Source organism: Drosophila sechellia, chromosome 3R (assembly GCF_004382195.2).
Source record: "Drosophila sechellia strain sech25 chromosome 3R, ASM438219v1, whole genome shotgun sequence".
NCBI lineage: Eukaryota > Metazoa > Arthropoda > Insecta > Diptera > Drosophilidae > Drosophila > Drosophila sechellia.
Genome location: NC_045952.1, coordinates 25,011,225 through 25,036,627, shown reverse-complemented (window position 1 = coordinate 25,036,627; position 25,403 = coordinate 25,011,225). Strand labels below are relative to the sequence as shown.

Below are 25,403 nucleotides of genomic sequence, written 5' to 3'. Positions count from 1 at the left end.
GTGACGTTAATGCGTCAAAAGTGGTTCGGTTTGCCTCGACTTTGGTTTGGCTTGGCTGGTTTGGTTTGCTTTCATTTCGTATCGCTTGGCCTGGCTTGACTTGTCGTCTGGCAGTCAATGCATTTGTATTTGCATTTTGTATTATTTACAAGTTGAATGCAAATAGTCAGGTAGGAAAACAAATGCAGAAAGGACGAGGGACGAAATGACGTATCCATTGTTGCCAACAATCAGCAACATTATCGCTGCTGGTGGTCGTCCTCCTCAACGTGAGGAACAAAAAAAAAGCATGAAAAAAAGGAAAAAAATCAATATTAACCGACAGTATCTATGACAGATGGTTCGGCTTTAGATTGCCACATTCGCTCTGTCTGGGACGGGTTTGTTTATTAAGTTTAACAGGAGGCACAAAAAATGTGTGTGTATGCAAAAGGATTCATAAGGATTCCAGAGGTACGCACCAATACACTCAATACACACACCCGTGCGTACATACGTACACTGAGGGAAAAGGGTGATATGAGGTAGTGTGATATGATACAGAAATACACTATATTTTAAACATACAAATTGTTTAACGAATACATTTTTTATGTAAGTTGCATCTTTTTCCCATGTCCTTTTCTTTCTTCTTCTTAGTGAGTTTTTTTTCTTTCGGTGCATGGCTTATGTACACTCCGCTTGTTATATAATACATAAGGACCATTGTTATTTGCCCGCTGACGCAGCGCCCGCCGCCGGATCTCAAGCGAATGCAGTGGGAATTTTGCAACCCTCTGAATCCGCAGGACCTGGATTCCTGGGGCGGCGGGCGGGTCACCGCAGCAGCGGCAGAAGCCGAGGCAGCGATGCCGGCCGAGGCAGCGGCAGAAGCAGAGGCGGCAGACCTCAGACATTGAGTGTTGAAGCTCAAATGTCGCAATGCAATAAACTTTAGCTGGCATTCGTATCTGTGTGCATGCGAGCGAGCGGGGTGTTTCCTGGTGTGTGTCTGTTCACGTCATTATTATGCCTGTCAGGATGTGGAGGACATAAGGATGTGAGGGTAGGCCAGAGACCCGGGAGTCAGGTAACATCATGAAAACGCATCAAGCTCAAACATATTAGGATAGGTTTCGGTTAACGCTTGCATTTTGATATCCTCACAACTCGGGGAGTGTTCATGTGTGCGTGTATGTGTGTGAGGCTATTGAACTTTTGTTGCCGCATGTCATTGTGTGAGTGTGTGCCCAAATCGAGGAGAGTCTACCGCATAACAAATTCGAAGGGGATTCCGTTGAAAAAGTAAAAAGTAACCCTTGAACCCCGAATCGGACCGGACTGCATTGCAGCCCAATCCCAATTCCAAGCAGCATTTGCAGTTCAATTCAATTTTTAGTGCACACAACAAACAGCTGAAACGGCTTTGCACACATGAGTACTATTTGCCGTTGGCAAAGTTTTCATCAAGGGGTTATCGAGGGGTTAAAACACCTGCCCCACAGTTGCCAGAAATCATCGTCAAACGGTAAATTTACTTGAGAATCAGGTGCATGGGGGCCAGGCATCAAAAAAGCAAAACTATCGTAATTGCAGCACTGAAAAAAGAAAATGTCAGACTTAACTTCCATTTATTTCTATTCCATGCCTTATCGTTATTATTAACTAAATTTGTGTTTAGTTTTTAGTTAGTTTAAGTTTTTCAACAATATGGGGTATCTTTAATATGAAACTTCACCCAATTATTGCTTTGGCTTCCATTATTTCTCTGTGTGGCACAACTGACAATCATACCGTATGCCACCTGGCAAGGGATCATGGCCCGGAGCCGAAGGCCAATTAGAGCATACGTATTTGCTAGGACCAAAGCATCAAAACTAAAACTAAGATAGACCAAGCCCAGCCAAGCAAATGCTTGTTATGCAGATTGCGGACTTACCCGAAACGGACTCCTAATTAAGATGCTGTCGAGATGCTGTGCTGATGATGACCAAGGATGGGCAGATATGGCCAGGAACTAATATGCATGCAAACGCACTTATATGCCCGGGTACTTACACTGATTTACAATGGTCGATGGACATGGTCTAGAGGGAATTTCACATACTCAGAGCTCTGTTGTTTCGATAAATTAAGCCGATACGGAGTTTCTCAAGCTGCAGTACTTACTGCGAACTTTATAATCCGTATTTGGAGGCACCTTTGGCTCAACATCTGTCTTAGCCGCACTGCCACAAATCGGAGTTTTTAAGCAGCTTAGAAATTATGCAGATGAGTTGGAATTGTTTGGGCTTAAAGGAAGCTCTAAGCTGAGGCCATGTAATAATCATAAATATGATAATATTCCATCTGTGATGTGTTTGATTTAAATGGGTTTTCTTCTCTGGCTGCCAGTCGTTTGTAGGGCACAATTTCTAATTTACTCCCTGTCCGGGAGTTTCAGTTGGATGGAGCCTGTGAGCATCCTTTTTTGCTGCTTATCAGTGCTCTGCACTCGACATAACCAACAAGATTTTTAATAATGAAATTGTTCAGAGAAAAAACTTTCGGGATGAGGCAGGAAATTCTTGCAAAATGTTCTCTGGCTACCCATTCTAAGACCTCCAGCCAACTCCCTTTCACCCCATCCTCGTCTCATCAAAATGTTCCTGTTCGGATGGGAGTGAACGCATATTTTAGCATAATGCTTCAAATTATTTGCTTTCTACGCTATGCAAAAATTTAATGCCGGCAAAATGAGCAAAGGCACAAAATTGCCCGAAAACCCTTTTTGTTGTCGTCGTCGTCCTTGTCCTTGCCTTTTTGCTGCTGTTGTTGTTGCTGCTGCTGCCTGCAGTGTTAGAAGCTTGGAAATTATTTAAGCTCTACTGGTATTTTTCTGGCATTTTTGTGTGTGCGTGTGTGTGTGGGTTGTGAATTGTGGGTGGCTGTTTGCCTGCTCAATTTATGCAAATTAAATTGCAATACTTTATGTTCTTTTTTCTTATTTTTAGTGTCACCAAAGCGACCCACATAGCCTTGTCTCCTATACTCTGCAAAATTATTAAACCTAACTTTGATAAATGATGCTCATAAAAAATGCTTAAACGGCAATTTAAGCACGCCCATAGTTAGTTTTTCTTGGGGCACCTCGATTTATTGGCCATAGACCCATTTGGCCAAACACTCATTTGCCGAACATGAGTCGCAGCTACCAAAATACGCGCGTTACTAATGGAGCGTCTAACATAGAGTCACGCTCATAACCATAGTCGCTGATTTCTGCTGGCAATGGGACGTGGGCGGACCTTACAGCAGTGTGTGCATTGCGTTAGATTAATAACTGAAACTGCAACTGCGACTGATGATGAATATGTACTGAGAAGAAAGCTACTCACAATCATAAGAGAGTTTAAAGAAAAGAATAGAAATTACTTTTGTTGGTCTTAAGCTTAGTAAGGTGTATTCAAAATGAGTGTACTGCACTACATTTTCTTCATACAAGTTCTACGATTTTCGCATATTTTTCGAGAATTTTTTTCAGTGTCCCAGCTGCTACCGAACGCGTTGGCTGAGTCCGCAAACTGTGCCGGTGAACGACTCCAGTTGAGAGAGCACACACATCAGATGTGTGTCTGTGTATGTGTGTGTGTGGCTTGGATGTCCTGTGTGGGTGTTGCTGCTGCCTTTGCTGGTGGGGCTGCCGTTGGTTAGCACCTTGGCAACTGAGCACTGAGCACTGGCAACTGGCGGGGCGGACTGGCGCTGATGGAGTCTGGCGCAGCGATGACGAATGTGAATGACTTGCCTCGAGACATGCAGTCAACTTGACGCGCATTTGTCTGGCAGTGCGTCTAACCATATATGCAGACGACTTTTGCATATGTGGTGTACCCATATCGTGTCTCAGGGCCTGGGCCTCATTGTTGTTGGCTGTGTCAAGATGGCGTCGTTGGCGACCCAGGAGCAAATCCAGTCGGCGGGGATTCCCGAGGCGGGTGTTTGTAACAAGCTGTTGAGATAGCAATGACGTTGCCATAATTTGTTTTATTTTATGAAGTTTGCGGTGCAAAAAGTTTTAAATTCAGCTAACTTTTGCTGCTGCTTCTATTTTAGGTTCTTTTTTTTCGTTTTGTTGTCTTCGAATCGAGTTAAAGTTGCTTAAATTAGTCAGAAATTGAATTAAGGATGGAGGCACCAAATAATTATTAAAATGTTGTGTTGTGCCAAAGAATTTTTACATGGTTTGCAAAAGTTTGCCTAGACGAAAATTACAAAGGCAACAAGTAAAGTTTTTCTGAAGAGAACTTGAACTTATTTGCATTTAAATCTCTGCTTGCTGAAAAAGCAGCACTCCACATTAACCCATTGTTCAAAGAGTTTTTCTGTGCAGAACAACAGACTTGAAGTGCATATCGCACTGCCATGATCCGATTCAAATTTACATTTACAACTTTTAAATCTTATAAAACTTTACAATCCGTGCAGTTTATGCTGGGATTTCATTAAACAAAAGGGGAAGCAAACAAAATATGAAAACTCTCCGCAGGATTCCAGCTTTTTTTCCTCTGTCTGCGTGGAACAAAAGTTTCCTGTTTTTGCTGGCATCGCTTAATTCAATTAATTTTTATTTAGTTTTTCGTATAACATTTGCTCGCTCTGCACATTTTTAAGCAAATACCCCGCCAACTAAATGAAATGTTATTTGCATAAAATTTTCCATTTCGCTTTCCTTGCTCTCTTTCATATTTCGTGTTTTTCCTTTTGTTGGAAGCACGGAGTCCCAGCGAGCCATTCTCTTAGTTGGCCATTCTATCTCCCTGCCCATTAACACGCAGTTTACTCATGGCCGGAAAACCCTAGTTTATTTTTTGTTCTTTTTTTTTGTAACCAAAAGACTAAGCGTATTTTACACATTTAACAGGCAATGCAATCGCCTTTGTTTTCCGTTTTAGTTTTGTTGTACTTTAACGAGTAAAATTCTCATTTTGCGAGAAGAAAGGACTGCGTAGGTGGGCCTTGTATTTGCAAGCCGCGAAAGAAATTACTTTATTTTAATAGGACTTCATTTAATCCGAGCGCATTATGAGACAGGCGGCTTGAAAGCGGAAAGCAAAAATGAAAGAAGAGCGGAAAACAGGCCAAGCTGGCGGGGCGTCTGAACTGAGGCAATTTGGTGGCGCACGCTGCGTATACGCAATCTGCGATGTTTTATAATATAAACAGTGCGTGGAGGCAGTTGAAAGGCTTGGTGGTGCACGAGGGACAGACATGCAAACAAACAACAAGCACGCCTACACACCGACAGACACACACACACCCACAAAAAAAGAAAGTAGGAGCAGGAGAGCTTGTTTAATACAAAAGTTTCATTTCCGCTTTTCATTAGCCTCAACGGTGTGACACAAGTCAGGAAAAAAGGGGGTGGGCAAACAAGGGCGACAGGGAAAATGCGTAAATACCGCACACAGGGACATACATGTATCTCCACTCAAAGCCACACACATATACACTAAGAAAAACATTTGCTTTTTAAGACTTTGGCTATCATCAATTAAGTCAGTTAAGGAAAGAACGGATTTTTATGAAGATTCTAGATTGGTTTGTATTGATGAAGAAACCTGATTGTATGTTCCTTTGCTTTTTAAAGGATAAATCTGAATTTCTTGTTGTGTACTTGGACAGAGTCCCACATTTAAGGCTATAATGAGATATATACAAAAGCCGAGCCAGCTCAGCGTCAAATCGGGCAGAGAGCGTAAACCTCTAACCACGTGTTAATTTTACTCCTTTTCCTCCGTCCTCCGGTGAAGGCCCCACACCCCATAAAGCACCCCTTAGTCCTCCATATTGCTACCCCCATCCCCATTCGCATCCATCCACCCAAGAGCTACCCAATTTCTGCTGTTGATGTTCTTGTCGTCCTCATTGCTGTTGCTGCTTCACTGAAGTGAACTAAAAAGCTTGAATGGCGCTTATGTTGGTCGGGTTCTATTTGTCGGGCTGTGGATATGTTGATGTTGTTGCCACTCCGGCGTCGTTGTTTTTTTCTGCTTCTCTCCGTTGGCCAAACTGGCTGCCAGAACTAGCTGCTATATTAACTGACTTACTGGGAACGCCCCCGCAGCCGTGAGTGTACGTACTACGTATGAGTAGATGTGAGTGCAAACACGCAGCGTAATGAAGTAGCCCGAGCAAACCGTAATGGCTGACTGAGCGTCATAATAATCTGATAGTGTGAGTGCGTGAGCTTTGTAGGTGTGTTTGTGCGTGTGAGTGTGTCGGTGTGTGTGTGTGTGTGGATCCTAGAGGGAGAGACGGAAAGATACAGACGATGGCACGGCCGACATCAGAGGTTATTCAACTGCCACGCACACACGGAGGAGCCCAAACCCATACGCAAACCCGGGCCCGGAAAACGGGGCTCCGGACTGGACTCCGGCATGTGTGAAGGCTTCTCCCATATGCCAGAGATAGGTGGATAGATACCATATATACGTACGGGCAGGGATAGGACCTGCTAACGGGTATGGGAATGGGAATGCAATACGAATGGAATGTGCTTGCATTTGAACCTAAACATTTCCCTAAACGTTCCGCATCCGATTCACTTTGCACGCCATTTCCGCTGCAAGCATATCCACAGGCGACTGGGAGTCTTGGTTGTCGGATCGGGGACCTGGCTTGGTCTTATCTCAGATAGGGATGCGATTTGGAATTTTCCAAATATTTCCTGCCCAGGGGATTGGCAACAGGAGTTGTATGGATTTCATATCGCATTCTTTTGAAATAAATTGCACAAATTTTGGTTATGTGGAACCATTAAAATATATTTGAATTTACAAAATTGAAAAATGAAAATTACAAAAAATATGAAAAAATTGTAATTGATTACATTTAAACCATGTAAGCCACTTTCATTTTGTTTAATTTCGATTGCAAAGTTCAAACATTTCTCTTCATGTAACTTGATAGCAAATCGAATTAAAGAATTTTTAATTGCTCCTTATCCACTCACAGCTGCGGGGTTTCATTTCAGTACTCATCACTAGATATAGAGTCAATTTTATTGATTTTTGCTTTTTTACATGGCAATTTAATAATCTGTATCTGTGGGGGAGCGTGTGGCATGATGTGGACGGAGGAATTGAGTTGGTCCGCTTCTGATGTTGGCGCGTGTTCAATTATGTGTGTACATTAAGCTGCTGGAACCAAAGGGGCCAGATTCTCGACATCCTCCACATCATGGCCAGGTGGATGCGGAACCCTTTCATTATTATTATTATAGAATTATTTGTATTATTGCATTATTCGTTGTTGGGCGCTGGGCAGCAATAATGTGAAACATGCACGGTGCATGAGGCACCTGGATGCAATTTTGTTGGCGGCCTGCTGTCCGGTAATATTTAATTTTAATTTGTTTATGCACGAGGCTTTTTGCCTCTTTTTCTTTTGTGTGCTGGCGCTGCAACTCCAATTATCAGGTCTATTTGGGCAAGCGGTTAATGAATGCTATTAAATGCGAAAAAGTTTGTTTGATTTTCCGCCAATTCTTCTTTTTTTGCCCCTGCTGCACTTGTTTGTTTGGTTGACTATCGAATTTCCGAGTAAAACCAGGCAATATGTTGGCTGTCATAAAATTGGTTTTTAGTGTGTGCTAGCTGCAATTTGCCAACAGCTGTAGAACAAATTGCACATTACGCATACGCCGCGTTGTGCTCGCTTCCATATGCGTGTTGTGTATATGTGTGCGTGGCGAGTGGTGCCTATGCCACTTAGGCAAACACAAACACCATCTAACAACTGTAAAGGCTTGTTTGCCTGTGTCTGAACGTGCCTGTGTATGTTTGATGTTTGTCTAAATTTAAAGCACTCTCCAGCCAAACTGACGCACTCACTGGCACACTAATAAAAAATGTATTTGTTTGACAAACAAACATGTTGGCTTTTTTTTTTAACTCGAAGATTTGCCTTAAAATGCGCCACTTATTAATATTAATTGGTTCGTTATGTTTATGTTAGCTGTAGTTGTTGATTTTTAAACCATTAACAAATTTATTAATATTGCTTGTTAATATATCGCTTCTGGTCTGGTTTCTTGTCATTTTACTCGTTTTACTTTACTATATTTATATTTACTGGATTTCTTCAAGTGCATTGCATACCCCATTCACATCTAGGGATTGCCTGCAAGTCCTCGCACACGCACTGCGTTCGTTGAACTTGAAGGAGTCTCATACATACGTACTTACGCAAAAGCGATTTGTTTACTGCCTTCAGCTAGACAAATGATGAACAAACAATTTTGGCCATAATTAAGTTAGAATTCTTACGAAATCGTATGTGTGTGTGTGCCTGCTAGCCGGCGGTTATGATTAGCCAAGCAAATATTTAGTATAATAATTGAAATATTTTAAATCAAATATTTCAATAGCAATGACCAAACAACTGTGTGTGGAGCTGCGGAATATTAGATCTTCCTATCAGCCTAATCCCATTGAAATTGGGAAGACAAATATATTTTCTGCTAATGAATCATTTGCCGTTCGTTTCGCATTCCAGCATTTCAGTTGGCTCAGCAGAGCTTTGGTCCCTAGCTTAGCTACCATGGCAACATGGAATAATCACTCTGTCATTTTTCCAGGAATCGTTTATAATCTCTTAAGACCACTGACGCCGAATGCTGATGCTTGCCATTGGGGCTCATTCTTCGTCGAATCCGCACCGGCATCAGCATTTGCCCACAGATACAGATACGTGGCCAGAGCGCTGCCCAAATAATCGCAGCACTCGAACAGGGACACCACCCACTTAAGAGGCGAATTAATAAAACCAAATTTGATAAATGAATGTGTTTAACAGCATTTAAACTTTGACCTCCGTCCTTCCGCTCGCCAGTGTGTAGTTTTGTTTGAAAATTTTCGGCAGCCAGCTAAAAGCGCTTTTCAACGCCTCACAAAATTTCATTTGAAAGGAAATGAAATTTTATTATACTTTTCTTTAAGGGCAATAGAAATGGGAAATAGAGACGGGGTTTGTTCGATACCATTCTGGCTTCTTTCATTAGCCAACGTCTACGTGGTGTAATTTTAAGTGTTACTTTTAATTTGTTTCACCCGGCGCTTGGGTTTGTGTGCTTGTGTGAGCTTTTATTGCTTATTAAGCGTTTTTAGTTCAATTAAATCGCATAATCGATTAAGTCCCCTCCACCCTGCAACCGGTCGACTTCTCCGTGTTGCCATCGAGTCATGGCGTCATCATGGTGTTTATACCCTTGCAAAGGAATATAAAGTTCCAAATTGGAGAAACCTTATTATTACATTTTTAAATTACAGTTTATCAGATTATAATTTGGCAATATACTTATTTAAAGTTAACCACAGCAGTAAATATTATAAATATTTATTTCTATTTGCTTTTCTGATCTGCAAGGGTATTCCCATCTTCGTTGACTGGTCATTCCAATTTGCCCGTTGTTATTGCCGTTGCCTGCGCACTCAGACGTGCGACGTAATGTCTGGCACGGCTGGCAACGTCATCTGACACTGTATTGGGGTCCAGTTCTCCAGTTCTCCGGTTCTCCGGCCGGATTCCGGATCAGCCATTTGCCACCCAACCCCGTCCACTTACGGTTGATTACTGCTGATTGCCGACAGCCAAAACACGGCGCCAAATAGCAACAATCAGCCTTTGGCCCCTTCTGACTTCAGTATCCCCCGACAGTTGCCTCCTGCCACGGCCAGCTATTAATTGATTTGTTACAATGAAATTTCCACACTCAATAAAATAAGTCTGATGAAGATTTTCCTTAATGCCAGGCTTTGTTCGAACGCCAGACGGCGCACTCTATTTCCCAAGACCGCGGCTCAATCATTGGATTTGAGGCGAACATTCGACCAGTTCATAAGCAAAAACAAGTAAACAAACAAACAGCCGGGCACATAAGTATAAATAAATGTAGTTCCCAGTTCCCAGCCAGTTGCTCCAGAAAAAGCGCTTTAGGCCCGCTTTCATGCTGGTCAGTTGCCAAAGATGGCCAAAAAGTGCCATAAAATCATCATAAATTTGCACATTTTTTTCGCCACAATTAAATTTTGCAAATTTGGCAAATGCACAAAAATGGCTGCCACATTATATTTGACGTTTTTACGAGCGTGTCGCCGACGTTTATTCTCGTTTCTCAAAAGCATATATACCCCGTATACCCCAATGCGCAACCATTACCATACCGATTCCAATTTCAATTCCAATTCCATAACCAGCCCGTCCAGGAGGTTGCTTGATTTATGAAGTCGATTGGGCCAACTCGGCCAACTGGGAAACTATGTTGCAAGCTAGCTGGCCGGACTTGCAGCAAGTTCTTCTTGCAGTGTATTTGCGTGAGCACGCTTTATCGTTTATTCCACATTACTCAAGTCATAATTAAGATCTTGGCAGGCGGTGGTTGCCGCAGCATCGCAGCGGTCATAAATTGTGGAAGTGGCTCATTGACAACTTCATTTCCGCACTTGGCGTGTGCAGCAACAATGAGAGCAAAAGGCATGTGATCCACAGATGCACAAGGAGAAAATCCATGTTTCTTCATGATTCCTTTGGTATTAATATCCCAGACATTATAAATATCACAAAAAATATTTAAGGACTTTCTTGCAAGGTCACATACATATCTGCCTGATTGCATAGGCTTAGTATATATATTTAATTTTTCTCAGTGCCTTGGTGTTGCTGCGGTGTCTTGGTTGCCCGTTTCACAGCTCACGCAACGTGCCGCTAAATGACATAATGAACTGCATTATTTATGCGACACACTGTGCGAATGCCCCCAACAAGAACGCAACTGCAACAACAGCTGAAGGCTGAGGCGCGGCTGCTGCAACTCTTGGCTTCCTCGGTTCTGCGTTCTCTGTTCTCTGTTCCCGAGAAGACGAGTTATGCGTGTGTGCCTCTGATAATAAAAGTGCTGACATTTTGCCTTATGATGTCACGACAGCCGCAACAACAAACAGTTGCAACTTGCAACATTGCCCCACGACAATGTCCAGCCCGGCACTTTGCGGCTGCTTTCTGCCAGCGACTTTGTGGCCAGAGTGCCGAGCGAACAGATGCGGTCAGAATAATAGTAAAATCATCTAGGACTATGAAAAACGAATAAAAAAGACATGAATTTAAACCAAGAAACTGCAGACCATGCAAATTCAGCCTGAATTTCCTCACCCAGTTGAATGTAAAAATAATAAAAATAAAAATTACTTAAGAAAAGTATTTTTGGTGTATAGATATAGGTATAGTTATGATATATATAACATTATTCGTTTATAATGAAATATTCCCTAACCGCTTGTCTTCATGAGATCTGTTTTGTTTAGTACTACATCAAAATTAAAGATCCATTTAAATATATATGCCTATCTATTATCCTACCCCACACTGTCTTACGGAAATGCAAAAAAAAAAGGTAATGTTGCAGCTCAACCTGATGGATTAATTTGACAGTCAGCGGGCAGGCAGGTCATGTTTATTGATAGATGAGTTTACCAGATGATGGATGATGCGGCCCCAGCGCTGTAGCTGTCACTGACCATGAGATCCGTGAGATAGGCTTCATTACAAACAACTAGATACCGGAGCAGATAGAGATTAATCGATTATCTAGAATTCAAGCCACTGCGCCGAAGTGACAACAGAAATTTGACTAACTAGTTGCCAAATGCTTCATGTTCGAAATGCCTTATCCGACCCAATATCTATCGGCATATGTAGCTATCCATCACACATCCAATTAAGGCTCCCTCATGCATCTTTCATCAGTCAACGCTCAGCTGCCATCTAATTAGTCTCGGCAAACATTGACAAACAGTTGCATTATTGCATTCCCGCAACGTTGTTGCTTTTTTCCCATTCGACAGATGGGTTTTAGTTTTTGCCGTCTGGCTATGAGCTGGAGGATGGGGCTGGGTCTGGGCCTGGGTATGGGTCTATACTGGCACTGGTACTGGTACTGGTCTGTCTGGATTTGTTTGCTGGCAATTTGCAAGTTTATGCATTTGCCTATAAACTATTTACAGTGTCAGCCATTTACCGCTTTTTGATTACGCCGCATTTGTTTGTTTCCTGTAGCCTTAATTTGCAGCATTGCCTGTCAGTCAGTCAGTCAGTGGTTGTCTCTTCAGAGCAAATATCTCCCCTCTCTTTCGTATGCATATCGCCCGTCTCTTTTTACACACACACACACGCAGGTGGCGCGTACGTTTCACGCGCTTTTAATTGAGTGCTTCCGCTGCAATTAACAAGTACAACGAGCGCGTCCAGTGTCCGACCGCTTGGTCCGGTCCGGTTGACTTGTTGGCCTGGCCACTCCTACCGTCAAAGGCCAGAAGTCCAGGAGGCCAGAAGTCGTCCACGGGAAGACCGCAGAAGTGCACAAGCCAGCTGGCAGCCAATTCTCCCCTTCGCACTTTAGATTACAGCATACTTACGCACTAATGCCTCTTTAAGTTAATGCAAAACCATTAAACGTGTTGACTGCAACACTTTGTGGCAAACGCAGGTACCGAAAGGGGAGACTAATAGGCACTCTGCGAAAACGTATAGCCATGAATTTGATTAAAACTATCGATTTTAATTAAGATAAGAGGGTGCTGCCTAAAAACACACTATTCGCTGTAACATTTGTACCAGGCTTAGTTGTGAATTTAGGGGCAAGTAATTGTTATTCCCGAGATATTTTTCAGTACATAAAAGATTATGTCGGGTTATAATAATAATTGAGTTTGATCTTAAACAGACACGCTCTCAATATAATGCGTTCTAGTTCTATATTGTTTACTTTTACTCTACTTTTGTTCGTTTTTAGAGTATTTTAATTAACTTCATGGAGGGCAAAACAATGTTTTAAGTGAATTAAATGCCAGCCTCGAGTAATTAAGAATCGAATGTTTCATTATCGCATCGGGCTTATCCACTTCATCGGCGGCTTTCCAACTTCCTATCCGCTATCTCCTCGCCTCTTCTTCCGTCCGTCGTCTGCTCCTTTTTAATTTCCGCTGCGCGTGTTCTGCTTCTTGTGGTGGAAAATTTATTTACAACACAAAAAGTCATGTTGCCGCTAATTTGGCGAATCGATCCTGGGCAGCCGCCGAGAGGGATAAACAGCTCCGGTTTCATTCGATTTTATTTTCAAATCGAGTGCTCTGTGCGCAGAGTTGAGCGCCTGTCCGCTGCACGCAACAGCGTCACATTAAACGCATTTTCGAGGGAAATCACGAATTTTCCCAGCTTCCTTTGCTTCACTTCTCGCAAGTGTGTGTCTTTGTGCGAGAATGCCATGCCATCCAGTTGGCAGTTTACAGTTTGCAGTTTGCAGTTTAGTTTTGCAATTTTCCGGCTCAACGATAAATGCAAATAGATTTCACCTGCAGACGATGTTTGTCCAATATTGAGAGAATCTTTAAATAAATTATGCGCATGGAATTTCAGCGACTGGTTACAGGATTCTCGGTTCTCTGTGGATCTGGGCTCTGGGCTCTGTGCTCTGGGTTCTGGGTTCCTGCTTCTTGGTTGCAAGTTGCATGTTGCTGCTCGTGGATGTTGCTGGTGTTGCAGCTACAATTGTTGTTGCCGCTGATGTTCGCTTTTGGCATCGGCATGTTGGGAATCATGTATGTATGACTTTGACATTGACAGCGCTGAGGGACTTGGATATGGTTGGTGATGTGGGGGCGTGTCAGGGGATACCGATGGGCAGGAGGATACCTGGAGTAGAATCGGGTAGGGAACGAAGTCCAGGGGCACCCGGGGCAAGTGGCCACTCACAGACGGTGATTACACACACCATGATGGCCATGCATGCTCCAGCACTAAAGAAATGCAAATTTTTTGCATTCTACGTTTATTTACATAGTACAGTTAGTTTGGCTGGCATGCACTGAACGAAATTTGACATGGCTTGTCAACACGCTGACAAGGGTTTGTGTTTATTCTATTGATTCCCCAGCTATGCGAATGCACAGCTGTCAATATTTGACAGTTTACTTTTGTTTTCGACTACCAATGAATATTTCAAAACGATTTTACGGTAAATGTGACACGGGCATCAGCGGGCAAACTTATCCCTACAAAGTAAACACTTTAATTCTTTCAGAAATTTTTAAATAAATTTGATACCAAAACAAACAAAATTGAAAAAAAAAATTGATTTTTCTTTATCACACTTTGTATATTTCATAAGATTGCTTCCAAGGAATTTGAATGCATTTTCAAAAAGGGCCACGTTAGCTTTTTTTACCCGACAATCTGGTCATTTCATGAAGTAAACAACAGTATAAAAAGTTGGCAGACAGATTACGTAACTCGGGTATCAAGTTAAATATTGTTTTGCTTTTTAAGACCCTTGGGAATAATATTTGTGTCAGTAAAAAACGATGTATGAACTTACCCAATTTAGGCTTTAGCCCAAAACTACAGCCCAGGCCTACAGCCCACTAAGTGATCCCAGCTCGTCACCATTCCCTCGGGTGGCCACCGCATCAACTCCATTCAATTAGCAACTCATAATAACAATAATTTTTCCTGCAATTCGCATTCGGTAAAACATTTTGTGGCACGTTCGTCGCCAGCAATGTTCGTGACGTGGAATCCTCAAACCATCCGCTGATGGTAGAAAAGACCCCGAAAGCCGCCGAAATCCCCCGAAAACCCCTTCTTTATAACCCTGTAAACCCTCTAGGCATTGACTGCAACAATGTTTCCTGTTAAATGATGCATAATAATCGGGAGCGGGTGAGCTTTGGTAGCTTCAGCGAGGTGAAAGGCGGTAAAAGGAGGGAGTAGGAGTGGAAGTGGGTGGCAAACGCGACTCAATGCTACTCCATGGAATGTGGGACAGCATTCTACTATGGGCGGTAATAGCGGCACGAAAGAACTCATAGTAAAAGCACACCCATGAACAGCAACTGCGGTCATGATGATGATAATCGAAAAACCGACTCGAGGACTTGTTTAAACTAAAGTAATGGTGAAAACGCTACTATAGGATAAATAACCATAATTATAAATATAACATGATCTTGAACGCCTAGTTTTCCACTTGGGATAGCACTTATCTTTTCTGTCCAAACACTTCCTGTTTTTATTAAACTTAACTGACCTTAAGCTGCTTGCTAGCCTGTCTGACAAGCAAAGGGACACCTCTGAATTGCGGTCCTATTATCTTGACCTCTGATGTACGTGCCACTTGCAATCACGAGAATGACGATGAGGATGACGAGTCAACGACGACGTTGATGGGTTTGTGATTGTGGATGTGCGCCGGTAAATGGTGATGGTAGTTGGTAGAAGGTTGCCGCTCGCCGGACACAGACCGCAATAACACACACACACACACACAAAGAGACAGACTGACACTCACGTTGCATATACACATTGTAGCCTGCGACCGCCCACGCCCTCGGATGCCACGCCCACCCATGACAGAAATAGCTGACTGCGGATTGTGGTTGCACTTTGCTGCGTAGCTTACGAAAGTTCCCTCGGCGGCTTCCGTTGGCCACCGAAAAAAAAACTGAGCTACCCATCTCCCCTTGCCACTTTATCTGACTCGCTTTCTTGCCTGAAATCTTAGTGCTTTTTTACACAACGAGAAACGGGGGAAAAAATATATTAAGTATATTGAAAACTATGCTGATATTTGAAATACAAGCACTACTCTCACTTTTACTGCTATTAATACTAAATTTCATTGTTTTGTGCTATTTAAATAGCAAACTCCAAATGACTCCAAGCTCCCATACACTTTAAAGATTTTAATCAGCAAATAAAATTGGTTGTAACCAGTGATGCGTTCATTTAACATTTAAACCATATTCATGGTCCCAAATTGCTAGCCATAAAATACACAAACGCAGAGTGCAAGTACCAATTTTGTTCAATGTTTCCTGCAAGTGTGTATTATTTACCCGCTTGAACTGAAACATTTTTATAATTTCCTTCGATTTTTTGGTTGGTTTTCTTTGGCTTGGCTCGACTATTGGTTTGTGGTCTCTGTTTGCTTGGTTTTTTTTATTATTATTTTATTGATGTTTTTGTTGCTGTTGTCCGGTTCGTTGGCCATTGGCAACATTGTTATTTTCTGCTATTTGGTCATTGACTATTGACCAGCCATCCTTCATTCCCTGTACGTGGTTGTTGCTCTCCTTTCGACTGCCTTTATTTTTAGCTTTCTTCTCTTCTTTTGGCTGAGTTTTTTCTTTCCAACAACAGCACATCGGCAGCTTATTTATTTATTTGTGGGTACGGGTTCACCGGTTTTCCAGGAAGCTGCATTGAGTCATTGGTAAATGGTTTACGTTTAACCCATTTAAAAATGCAAGCGAGCTTGGGGGACGGAAGGCGAAAGAGTGAAACTCATGCCCATCATCGTCCACATCCTCCTTTCATCCGCTGCAGCGCTGGGTAAAACGCACATTCCACATTTCGCCATTTAGCATACAATCTGGCCAAACAAAACTTACATGGATAACTCCATATAGGTAATAGGTAATACTATGTAGTATTATACTATATTTATACAATCACTAACTTTTAAAAGGATACAAAATCCTCATTTAAATAATTAAAAAAAATTATTATCATATTAGCCTGCATTAAAAACATTTCTTCTGAGACTAATTTGATATATTTAGTATACAATATATGAAATTTTCCTCTGTGTACCAACTCTGTTCCTTTCACACACCCACCCGTCTCTCGCCTTTGCAGTTTCATTTTGTTGTTGCCGCTGCTCGGTGTTTGTTTACGGAGCCGGCGAAAATATTGAACGGAAATTTTACAATATGATTTATTGAGGGGGAAATGTTTGCACTGCGGCACTGTGCACTGCAATGCTCAGCACTGCAAAAGTTGGTGCCAAATTTCAGCGGAAATGAGTTCGCTTATGGGCAGCAGCATATTGTATTTTGGTTATCCGCTATTGTGACAGCCATTGAGTCGGCAACTTGGCTCTTTGGCCAGTTGGCCGCTTCGAATCCAGGAAGGTATTTACTATTTACCCGCCGCTGCAATGCAACGAATGGGGCAAGAATTGATGTGTGTTCTGCTAGTTGCGAAGTGGCCAATTAGGTTCTGTTTACGGCGAAGAAAAGCAGCTGGGGCTCGGGTGGCACTATGGAATTGGCAGCAGATAGTCTGGATTTTAATCGAAACTCGTTTGGCATTTCCATTTCCATTTAATTCGCATTCAGCATTTGAAATGCGCAAATTTCCATTCGAATCCCCCATAATCCTTTAATAATCCCCAGAAAACTTTCGGGCTAACATATTTGCCCCGCCTCGACTCGAAGTAAATGCGAACAAAGCCGCTTCCTATTGTTCTTGACTCGTTTATATCGAGGGCGATTCACCCGACTTTGCACAAACACAATTTTCACAATGGTGGGTCTGCCAACACGCCCCGAACAACATTTAGATAAAATTCCATTCCACTTTTATTCCAAGCCAAGGAATTCTTCCAAGCTCGGCACTAAGAAAAACTGATATTTATTAAGATTTGATAAAGCTAGCAAATGTAAAAGTTTTGTGATGAAAGTGGGGCTAATCCCAAAATTATCTCTTATCTATATTGCTATTTAGGCTACAGTTTGCACTCCTAAAAATTCTCTTATTTTTTTCCTCAGTGCAAGCTCCAACTTTGACCCCATGTCTTGTCCCCTGTGCGTGCAATGCAAATTGCCAAAGAAAATTTATTCCAACTACTGAATGCGAATTTTCTAGAGCGCCAAAAGTTAACCAAATATGTCAATTGAATGCTTTGTGTGGCAGTGATAAAGGGGATTGGAGTTACTGGCGAAAGGGATGGGGAAGGGTGGGGACGTGGCATGTGGCAAACAACAAACAAAGCGCACAGGACCAACTAACCAAGAACGGAGCTTGTAGGTTAAAAAGCAATTTATCTTTGACTTTTGCCAAGTAAATTCCCTCCATTGTCTAAAGTGGTTCGAATGCCCCAGTCCTCGTCCTCGAAGTATTTGTGCTGCCATATATGTATTTTTAGTGTTAGGATGCCTTCGAGTTGTGGGCGGTTAGTTATGTGAATGTGGCAAAGGCACATTTAACTTAACTAGTTGCCATTTCGAGTATTTTCAACCACTCAATTACACCGAACCACAGACATTCAATTGAGCAGCCATATGCAGCTCGAGCAAAAGGCAAACAATGCAGCACCGAATGGAGAAATTATAGCAGTTGCCATTGCCGTTGCAGTTGCTGCAAGTCGCCCCTTTTGCCTGCTGGACTTTTCAATAAATTCTCCGTTGGCATTTGGAAATTTGATCAAAACAGCACGTAAAACTATTTGAACTGCTAACCCAAATAAGCTGGGGCATACAGGCATCCAGCCATCCAGTCATCCAGCCACGTCGAACCACTTCCCCCCTGCCACAATCCTTTGCCCACGTCGCGCCAATGAACTGTGTGCAATCAATAGATGCGATTCAAGTTGCTGCTGCAGTTGTTGCAGTTGTGCAGTTGCTGGTGCAGCAGCAACACGAGCTACAAGATACTTTCTGTGCAACCATAGAACTTCCCACATGCCGCAGCGGAATGCCATGGAATGTGCACACGCATCTTCGACTGCCATCCGATCTCCCATCCTCCCCAGCCACCCCATCCCATCCAGCTTTTGCGTTGCCATCTCCTCCATCTTTCCGCTGTCTTGCGGTGGGTGTCCCCGTCTTCCGTCGCCAAAACCGCTTTCCGTTCCTCTTGGAAATTCCCCTGCTGCATGGCAGGAGCTTACATTTATGCGCGAAATTGTCGTATGCATTTGCACATTCATAAATTCTCGTTGAGCGCCCCCGAAGCGACAGCAGACCGCAGCCCCAAAGAATGCTTTCTAGACACAGAAAGGAATCTCTGCTAGGAATCTCTGAAAGTAACTGAAATTGCAGATAATTGAAATGTGTGACATTTGAAAACGTTACTAACTATAATGGTATATGATTATTCAATTTCGAACTTTGAAATACAGTAACTATTTTTTTTTTTTAGTAGCATTTAATGATGAATATTTTTCTGTAAAATAGTTAGGAGTGGCAACATTTTTTCCCTGTACATTACATGCCATTAGAGGCAGGGGCAGCGATCTGATGGCGCACAAATAGTTGGCAACCCGTTCCACTGTCTCCCAGCTGATGCTGCTCGCTCGTGCGGCATTTAAATTTCGTTTTTAATTTTATTTTTTAGAATGATTTTCTTTTTTTTTTTCCTTTTTTATACTCTCTCCATCTTCCTGCTGCAGGCACATTTTATTATTACATTTTACAACAACGCGGACAACCTTAGAACAGCACGTCATTAGGCGATAAATTATCTCGTGCGCGTTGCATTTTGCATAAAATGTTGCCGCTGCCTTTGGATTTGGAGCGGTAAAAGTGTGCCAACGCTGCAGTTGCAGCTGTGCCAGCGCAGGCAGCGGCATTAAAGGATGCCAGGCAATTTGAATTTGCGAAATTCCATGGGGGCCCAGACCCGTTAGTTGGCGGCCGAGGCCAAAGCCAAAGCGAGGCAGTGGCAGAGGCAGTGGAAGATGCAGAGGCAGAGGCAAGCCGGCTTATCTATGCACAAGATGTTGCCGTTTTGATAAGCTCGGCGCAGCAGCCAGCAATTTATGTGCCGCTGCTGCAGCAGCAATTGCAGTTGCAGTTGCATTCATCATCAACTGCAGCAGCAGCGGCAGCAACAGTTGCCGCCTGGAATGCACTGTGGCGAAGTCGCACTGTGGGAGATTCGATCGAGTTAAAGTGTAATGCTTTTAAAACTTAGATAGTTATCATTGCTAGGAATGAGTGCTTCCTTATATACACAATGCTTCCTTACAGTTGTGAACCTAGCCTGTATGAGCTTCTTTCTATACAATCACTTTTTGGAAAAGGTCAAGCTTTGCTGTAATAACATATTGGCTGATTGACACTAGAATTTTTCCAAGCTAGATCGCCTGAATTCCCATTGTGCGGCGACGTGCGTTCAACTATGCAAATTTGTGCAGCAGCGCCCAGTTCCACGCCTTCCCGGTTTCCCCAGGAACCCTGGAACCCATCTCTGCTGCAATCTGCCCCCCACACTATTGACTTGCAACTTGCTACAACTTAGTAAGTGTAGATGGGAGTATATACTCTACCTATATATACTTGTCAAACAGCATTCAAGCACGATTCTGGGAAGCATTCCTCGGCGCTGAGTTGACTGGGAAGACTTATGCATTGCTTTGACTACGACAGTTTTTAATACAAATGAGCTGAAATTATGTAGGGTTGCATGGCTTATAGGAGAATCGCGAGCAGAAGGGGGCAGCAGATAGATAACGTGTTGTCTGGACGAAAGCTGGATGTCATGACAGTTCAATCACCGAGATTGCCGATCTTGTTTGCAGCTGCGTTGAGTTATGGCCAGCGCTGATGGTCTCCAGAAGCGATCCAGCACAATTGATAGCCCCCAAGCCAGCCAGTTTAGAAAGCTGTGGAATAGTTACAATTACAGGTGAATGTCAAGCACATTAAGTAGATGGCTCTGTGCGAGCATTGACTCCTCGAGCAGCAAAGCAATTAATCTGCAAACTTAACGATTCCTACGCTAACGACTCCGAAACACACACGAGCTGAAAGGTTTAAGGGTAATGCTGCTGCTGACATGTCCTTCCACGTCCCTCCCTCCATTCAACCACCCAAGTATCCGAGAAACCGAGTATCCAACCCCTTAAACAGGCGATGACAAATGGCAAATTGCACCACGGCAAGGTGTGCGCACTGGATGTCAAAAAAATCGCTGAACTTTGACTCTCGAAAACCGAGCGTCGTTAGCGGCGGAGTAGTTGCCAAAGCGCAATTAAACGCCCCGCCATTGAAACAATTACGCTATAACAATTACGCCCTGGTTGCACATGCAACTGCTACTGCATTTGCACTTGAAAAAATATAAACAATTGTTTAGTTGTGTTGGAATGCCTAAAATTATTTCACTCTTAGGTAGAAAGATCATATACACTGCTGCTGTTTGATTTAGTCTTAAGTCCTGATTTAGGCATTTTTAACGATTTCCCTCAGTGCACCTACGGTTTCCCCTCGGTCCGATCTTCCTGCAACCCCTCACCCTCACGCGGAGTGCACACTGTGTTTGTAAATGTGCCGCACTTAGCGGGACGCAGTAGCTCCATTGCTGACGTGGCCGTCGATGGCATTTCCATGCGTCAAATTGCCGCCGGGGCATTGCGTGTAATTACAGCAATAAAAATTGCAACACATTGCGTACAAACATGCAACATAAGCGGGGCGAATACCAGAGTCGAAAGAGCCAGAGCCAGAGCTTTAAGATACATCCCTCGCAGCGTGTTCAGCAATTATCTAATTTATAGTAGTTCATTTATCAAAACCGAAACAAATATTCAGTTTCCGAGCGCAGCTAGAAAAAAAGAGCAGAACGTCTTGCCACAATTTGTGACTGACTAACGAGCACATTCAGCATTTGGCAACAACCGAGTGCACTTGGCCACTTGGGTGGCAGGCTGATTGGAGCTGCATGGTTGTGGTGGGGCTCTTTTTTTCTAGAAGGGGACTTTCGGGGGGTTGAGGATGTCCGTCGAGCGGAACGCAAGTTGATTGCATTTTTAGCATAAATTTCAACGCATTTGACTAATGTCCCGACATTTGTTAAGGGGTTCCACTGCCGCACTTTGCCATTTTTCACTCGTCAAGCACTCAACCTGGCATTGGCCATTATCATTTCCACTTCCCTGGAACTCACTCGTTCTGCTAATAGATAATGTGATGCCTGATGGACGACTTTCGACAAAGTTGTATGCAAATCGCCACTGCTGCCCGCTGGCCATGTAATTGTTTCAACTGCTTAATATCACGTATACGCACTGCCGGACCGTTGCAGCTACGGGCGCAGACGTCGCCATGGTCGCGTCAACAGCAGAACAGCAGCAGAAAAATTAATTAACACGCCAAGTCTGCCTGGACACGCCTGCAGCACGTAGCGGAGACTCCAACTCGGACCCAGACCGAAAACCAGAGCCCTGGACTTGCCCAGAACCAGAGCTAGAAGCATTACCCCAAAGCTCACTGAAAGAAAATATGTCCCTCGAGTGTGCGCATAATTTTATCTGGCCTAAGCTAATCGGATATTATTTGATTATTCTCATAACTCAATATGTATTTTACAAAGTACATGTTTACCTTGATTACCTAGTGATTTTCTTTCAGTGCATGCCCAGCACGGCTCCGTTGTTTGGCAGTTTCTATTTCTCAGATTTTTTCTGTGTGCTCTGGGTATTTATGGGCATTGCAGTAAAAACCTCGATGCAGTTGTGGGAGGATGGGCGGACTGGGGCGGTGTTAAGTGAAAAGCGTGAAATTTATAACAGCCAATAGATTAAGCTAGAATATAAATAACATTTTTATTTTTTTTCGTGGCCCGGTTTCTTTGCCCGGCCGGCTCATTGTCCGCCTTTTGTCTATTGTCTGGGCAATGGGCGGAGGATTATTGGAACCAATAATTTAGCCGCGTCGCGCCAAGCACAGATTCTTAATCAATTGTTTTTGCTCTTTTGCAGTTGCTGCCGCCGTCGCCCAACCGAAGAACTCAACCGCACTCCAGCCATATCTGCAGATCCAGAAACACGCCGTCACCAGACTGACCATCAGCAAGCCCCACACCCCGTACTATTTGCCATGCATACCCATCCTAACGCCCTACAACCACGATCAGGGTAAGTGTGTTTTATGGAGATTGCTTTCCTATGTGTACTTAGTAATATTTTTGAACTATGACACAGACAACCAGCCCATCTACTGCAGCTGGTATCAAAATGACGTGGTTGTCGAACAAGTATCATATCGCAAAAATGACTTCTTTATCTATGACAATGGTACGCTGCGTCTGCCCACCAATGAAAAGGCCAGCGGCGAGTATTACTGCAAGATCGAGTGGGATGAGTCTGCGGTGATATCCGACCGAATCACAGTCGAGTATCCTGGTAAGTTGGTCATTTGGACTAAATAGAATCAAAAGATAAATTAACGCTTCATTTCCAAATTAATCCTTTCAGTGCTCAAGCGTCTATTTCCTGGCCAACAGCAGACGGCCAACATCAGTGCGTTGGAGAACAAGCCGCTAGTGCTGAGCTGCCCCTTTCTGAGTGTTCCAGCTGCCCGTTTTAGCTGGTACTTTGGCAACGATTCCCTGACCAATGACAACAGGCGAGTAAAGATCAGTGTTGAAGCATCGAGCAGCGTGCCAAGACTTGTATATATGACCATATACTTGTAGAGCTTGCCAGCTGGATGGATTGACCCACACGTGACGTTTCCATTTTGTTTATTAAATTTCTAATTAATGTCTGACTATTGCAGTGCACTCATCCTGTCCAATGGCACCTTAATATTGAGGCATTTGCGTCTGGAACAGGCGGGAAAATACAAGTGAGTATAGCTTATGAAAAACCAATCAAGATCATCAGTCTAACAACTAATGCTTAAACACCCTTTAAAAAAGCATTTAAAGTTAACTGCTAGTTTCCGTATTGCACTTTTAAACACATGGCGCATTTAACTTGTTATCTGTATAGTTTCCCTACTGTTTAACTAAATTAAGACCGAAGGCAATTTTCCATTTGGCTGCTGCCGCCGTTGCGCTCCACCTTCGCCTTTGTGGCAAAATCAACACCTTTTGCGGCACTCCATCAGCAGACCCACTCCCATGGCACACATACTAGCATTCACGCACCACTCGCACCGCCGGTGTGCCCTTAAACAATGCATTAATTAACACTTAGCGGCGGCCGAGTGCTGGCTGTAATTGTGGCCATTGTCCATGTCAATTATCGCGCGGGACCACTGACCACTATCCATTATACATTATCCACTATTCCCGTTACAGATGCGTGGCCCAGAACACATTTGCCAGCAAGACGCACCGCCAGTTCATTTGGCAACTGCAAGTGGAGCCAAAGGATGCTACATTTTATCCCAAAAATGAGGCGGGGATTACGGAGACAGCCGTTTCGGAGGCCCAACTACTGCCGGCGTTTCAGAATGCAACGGTTTTTGTGCCCGCCGGCGGATCAGTGCTGCTACAATGCCACGCGGTGGCAGACTTTGTGCCAATTGCGTGGTACCTCCAGCCGCCGAACAACAAGATGGTTCGCCTGAGCAACAATAGTGTGGCCTATTCCATCACGAATGCTAGTATAGCGCGGCATGAAGGACGCTACAGTTGTATAACCCCACTGGAAACGCAAAACTTTCTGGTGATTGTAACAACACCTCCTAGGATTGTGAGTCGCCTGCCCGTCGAGGTGGTGTATATTGGTCTCTCGCGAACACTAACCTGCCGGGCAGAGGGGCATCCGGAACCGAGTATCACCTGGTACCACAACGGCGTCCATCTGAACAGCTCCTATACACGCTACATTAGCGGGAATGAGTTGCACGTCCATTCGTTTGATTCCAAGGAGGAGGGCATCTACCAGTGTGTGGCCAAAAATGTGGCTGGTGAGGATACGGCGACGGGTGAGCTGCGATTCAACCGACAGCTCGAGGAGGTCAACCCACTGCAGAACATTCGCTGCTATCCGCACAGTTTCCATTCGATCAACATCACCTTTGACAGCCGCACCCTAACGTCAATGTTCGTGGTCTATATTGTGAGAAACAATCCCCACAGTTGGACCTCGTTTTCGCCAATGAAGCTGAATCAGACATCCTACGTGGTGATATCCACTGATTTGCCCGTTTACGAGCCCTTTGCTTTGATCACCCGGGTATTATTTCCCACTACAGAGGTAAGGACAGGAACCTTGGTCCCCCAGCAGATGATTCTCAGCTCGTTGAGAAGTACACCAGTCACGTGCTGTACCCAGGGATGTAAGTGTATATAATTTTCTTCGAGCTGCCAACAAAATGTCTTATTTGCTTTATACATTTTAGTAATGCTTCGACCCATTGCTGTGGGTAATGACACGTTTGTAAAGTGGTCGCAGGGTCAGTTGGAGAACAAGAAGTACTTTATCCTGCAGTTTTCGATCAACCACACCCATCCGCATCCTGCTCAGCTCTTAAATGGATCTCTGCAAGGCACCCTGACATCTGTCGAGGAAAAAGCCGACCAGGTGCGACACCATCTGACCGAAATCCAGCCTCTTAATCAATCTGCGGCAGCCACAGTGCTGAGGAATGTGGAGCACGAGGACAACGTTGTCGACGATACTCTAGAACTGGAGGATGACATCTTTAGTCTAGTGGTGGATGCCAGTGTAACCGGAATCTTGCTGCAGCGATTCACGCGCATCAAAATGAGAGTGCTGATCATCACCACCGAGAATGAGTTCCTGGGCCAGGACTTTCGCTATGTTCAGTGGAAGATTGTGAGTAGACTGTACTGTGGGGGATTATTTT

General features: G+C 43.6%; 1 protein-coding gene and 1 long non-coding RNA gene across 5 annotated transcripts in view; one reads left to right on the top strand and one right to left on the bottom strand.

Moving 5' to 3' along the window:
- LOC6617055 overlaps positions 1-25,403 on the top strand; it is a 56,412-nt gene that overhangs the window by 26,122 nt on the left and 4,887 nt on the right. For all 3 annotated transcript variants that reach the window (XM_032720274.1, XM_032720273.1, XM_032720272.1), the window contains 6 exons: positions 22,562-22,717; positions 22,784-22,984; positions 23,057-23,207; positions 23,361-23,429; positions 23,887-24,872; positions 24,936-25,372. In XM_032720274.1, coding sequence (XP_032576165.1) covers positions 22,562-22,717; positions 22,784-22,984; positions 23,057-23,207; positions 23,361-23,429; positions 23,887-24,872; positions 24,936-25,372 — 2,000 coding nt within the window. The remainder of the gene's footprint in view (positions 1-22,561; positions 22,718-22,783; positions 22,985-23,056; positions 23,208-23,360; positions 23,430-23,886; positions 24,873-24,935; positions 25,373-25,403) is intronic.
- Positions 1-25,403, bottom strand: part of LOC116801379 — a 31,080-nt gene that overhangs the window by 2,489 nt on the left and 3,188 nt on the right. Inside the window, exon 2 of one of the 2 annotated variants that reach the window (XR_004361967.1) lies at positions 20,215-20,464. The exons of the other annotated variant lie outside the window; for it this stretch is intronic. This is a non-coding gene — a long non-coding RNA (uncharacterized LOC116801379). Of the gene's footprint in view, positions 1-20,214; positions 20,465-25,403 lie in introns of those variants that run through there. 2 annotated transcript variants of the gene reach the window in all.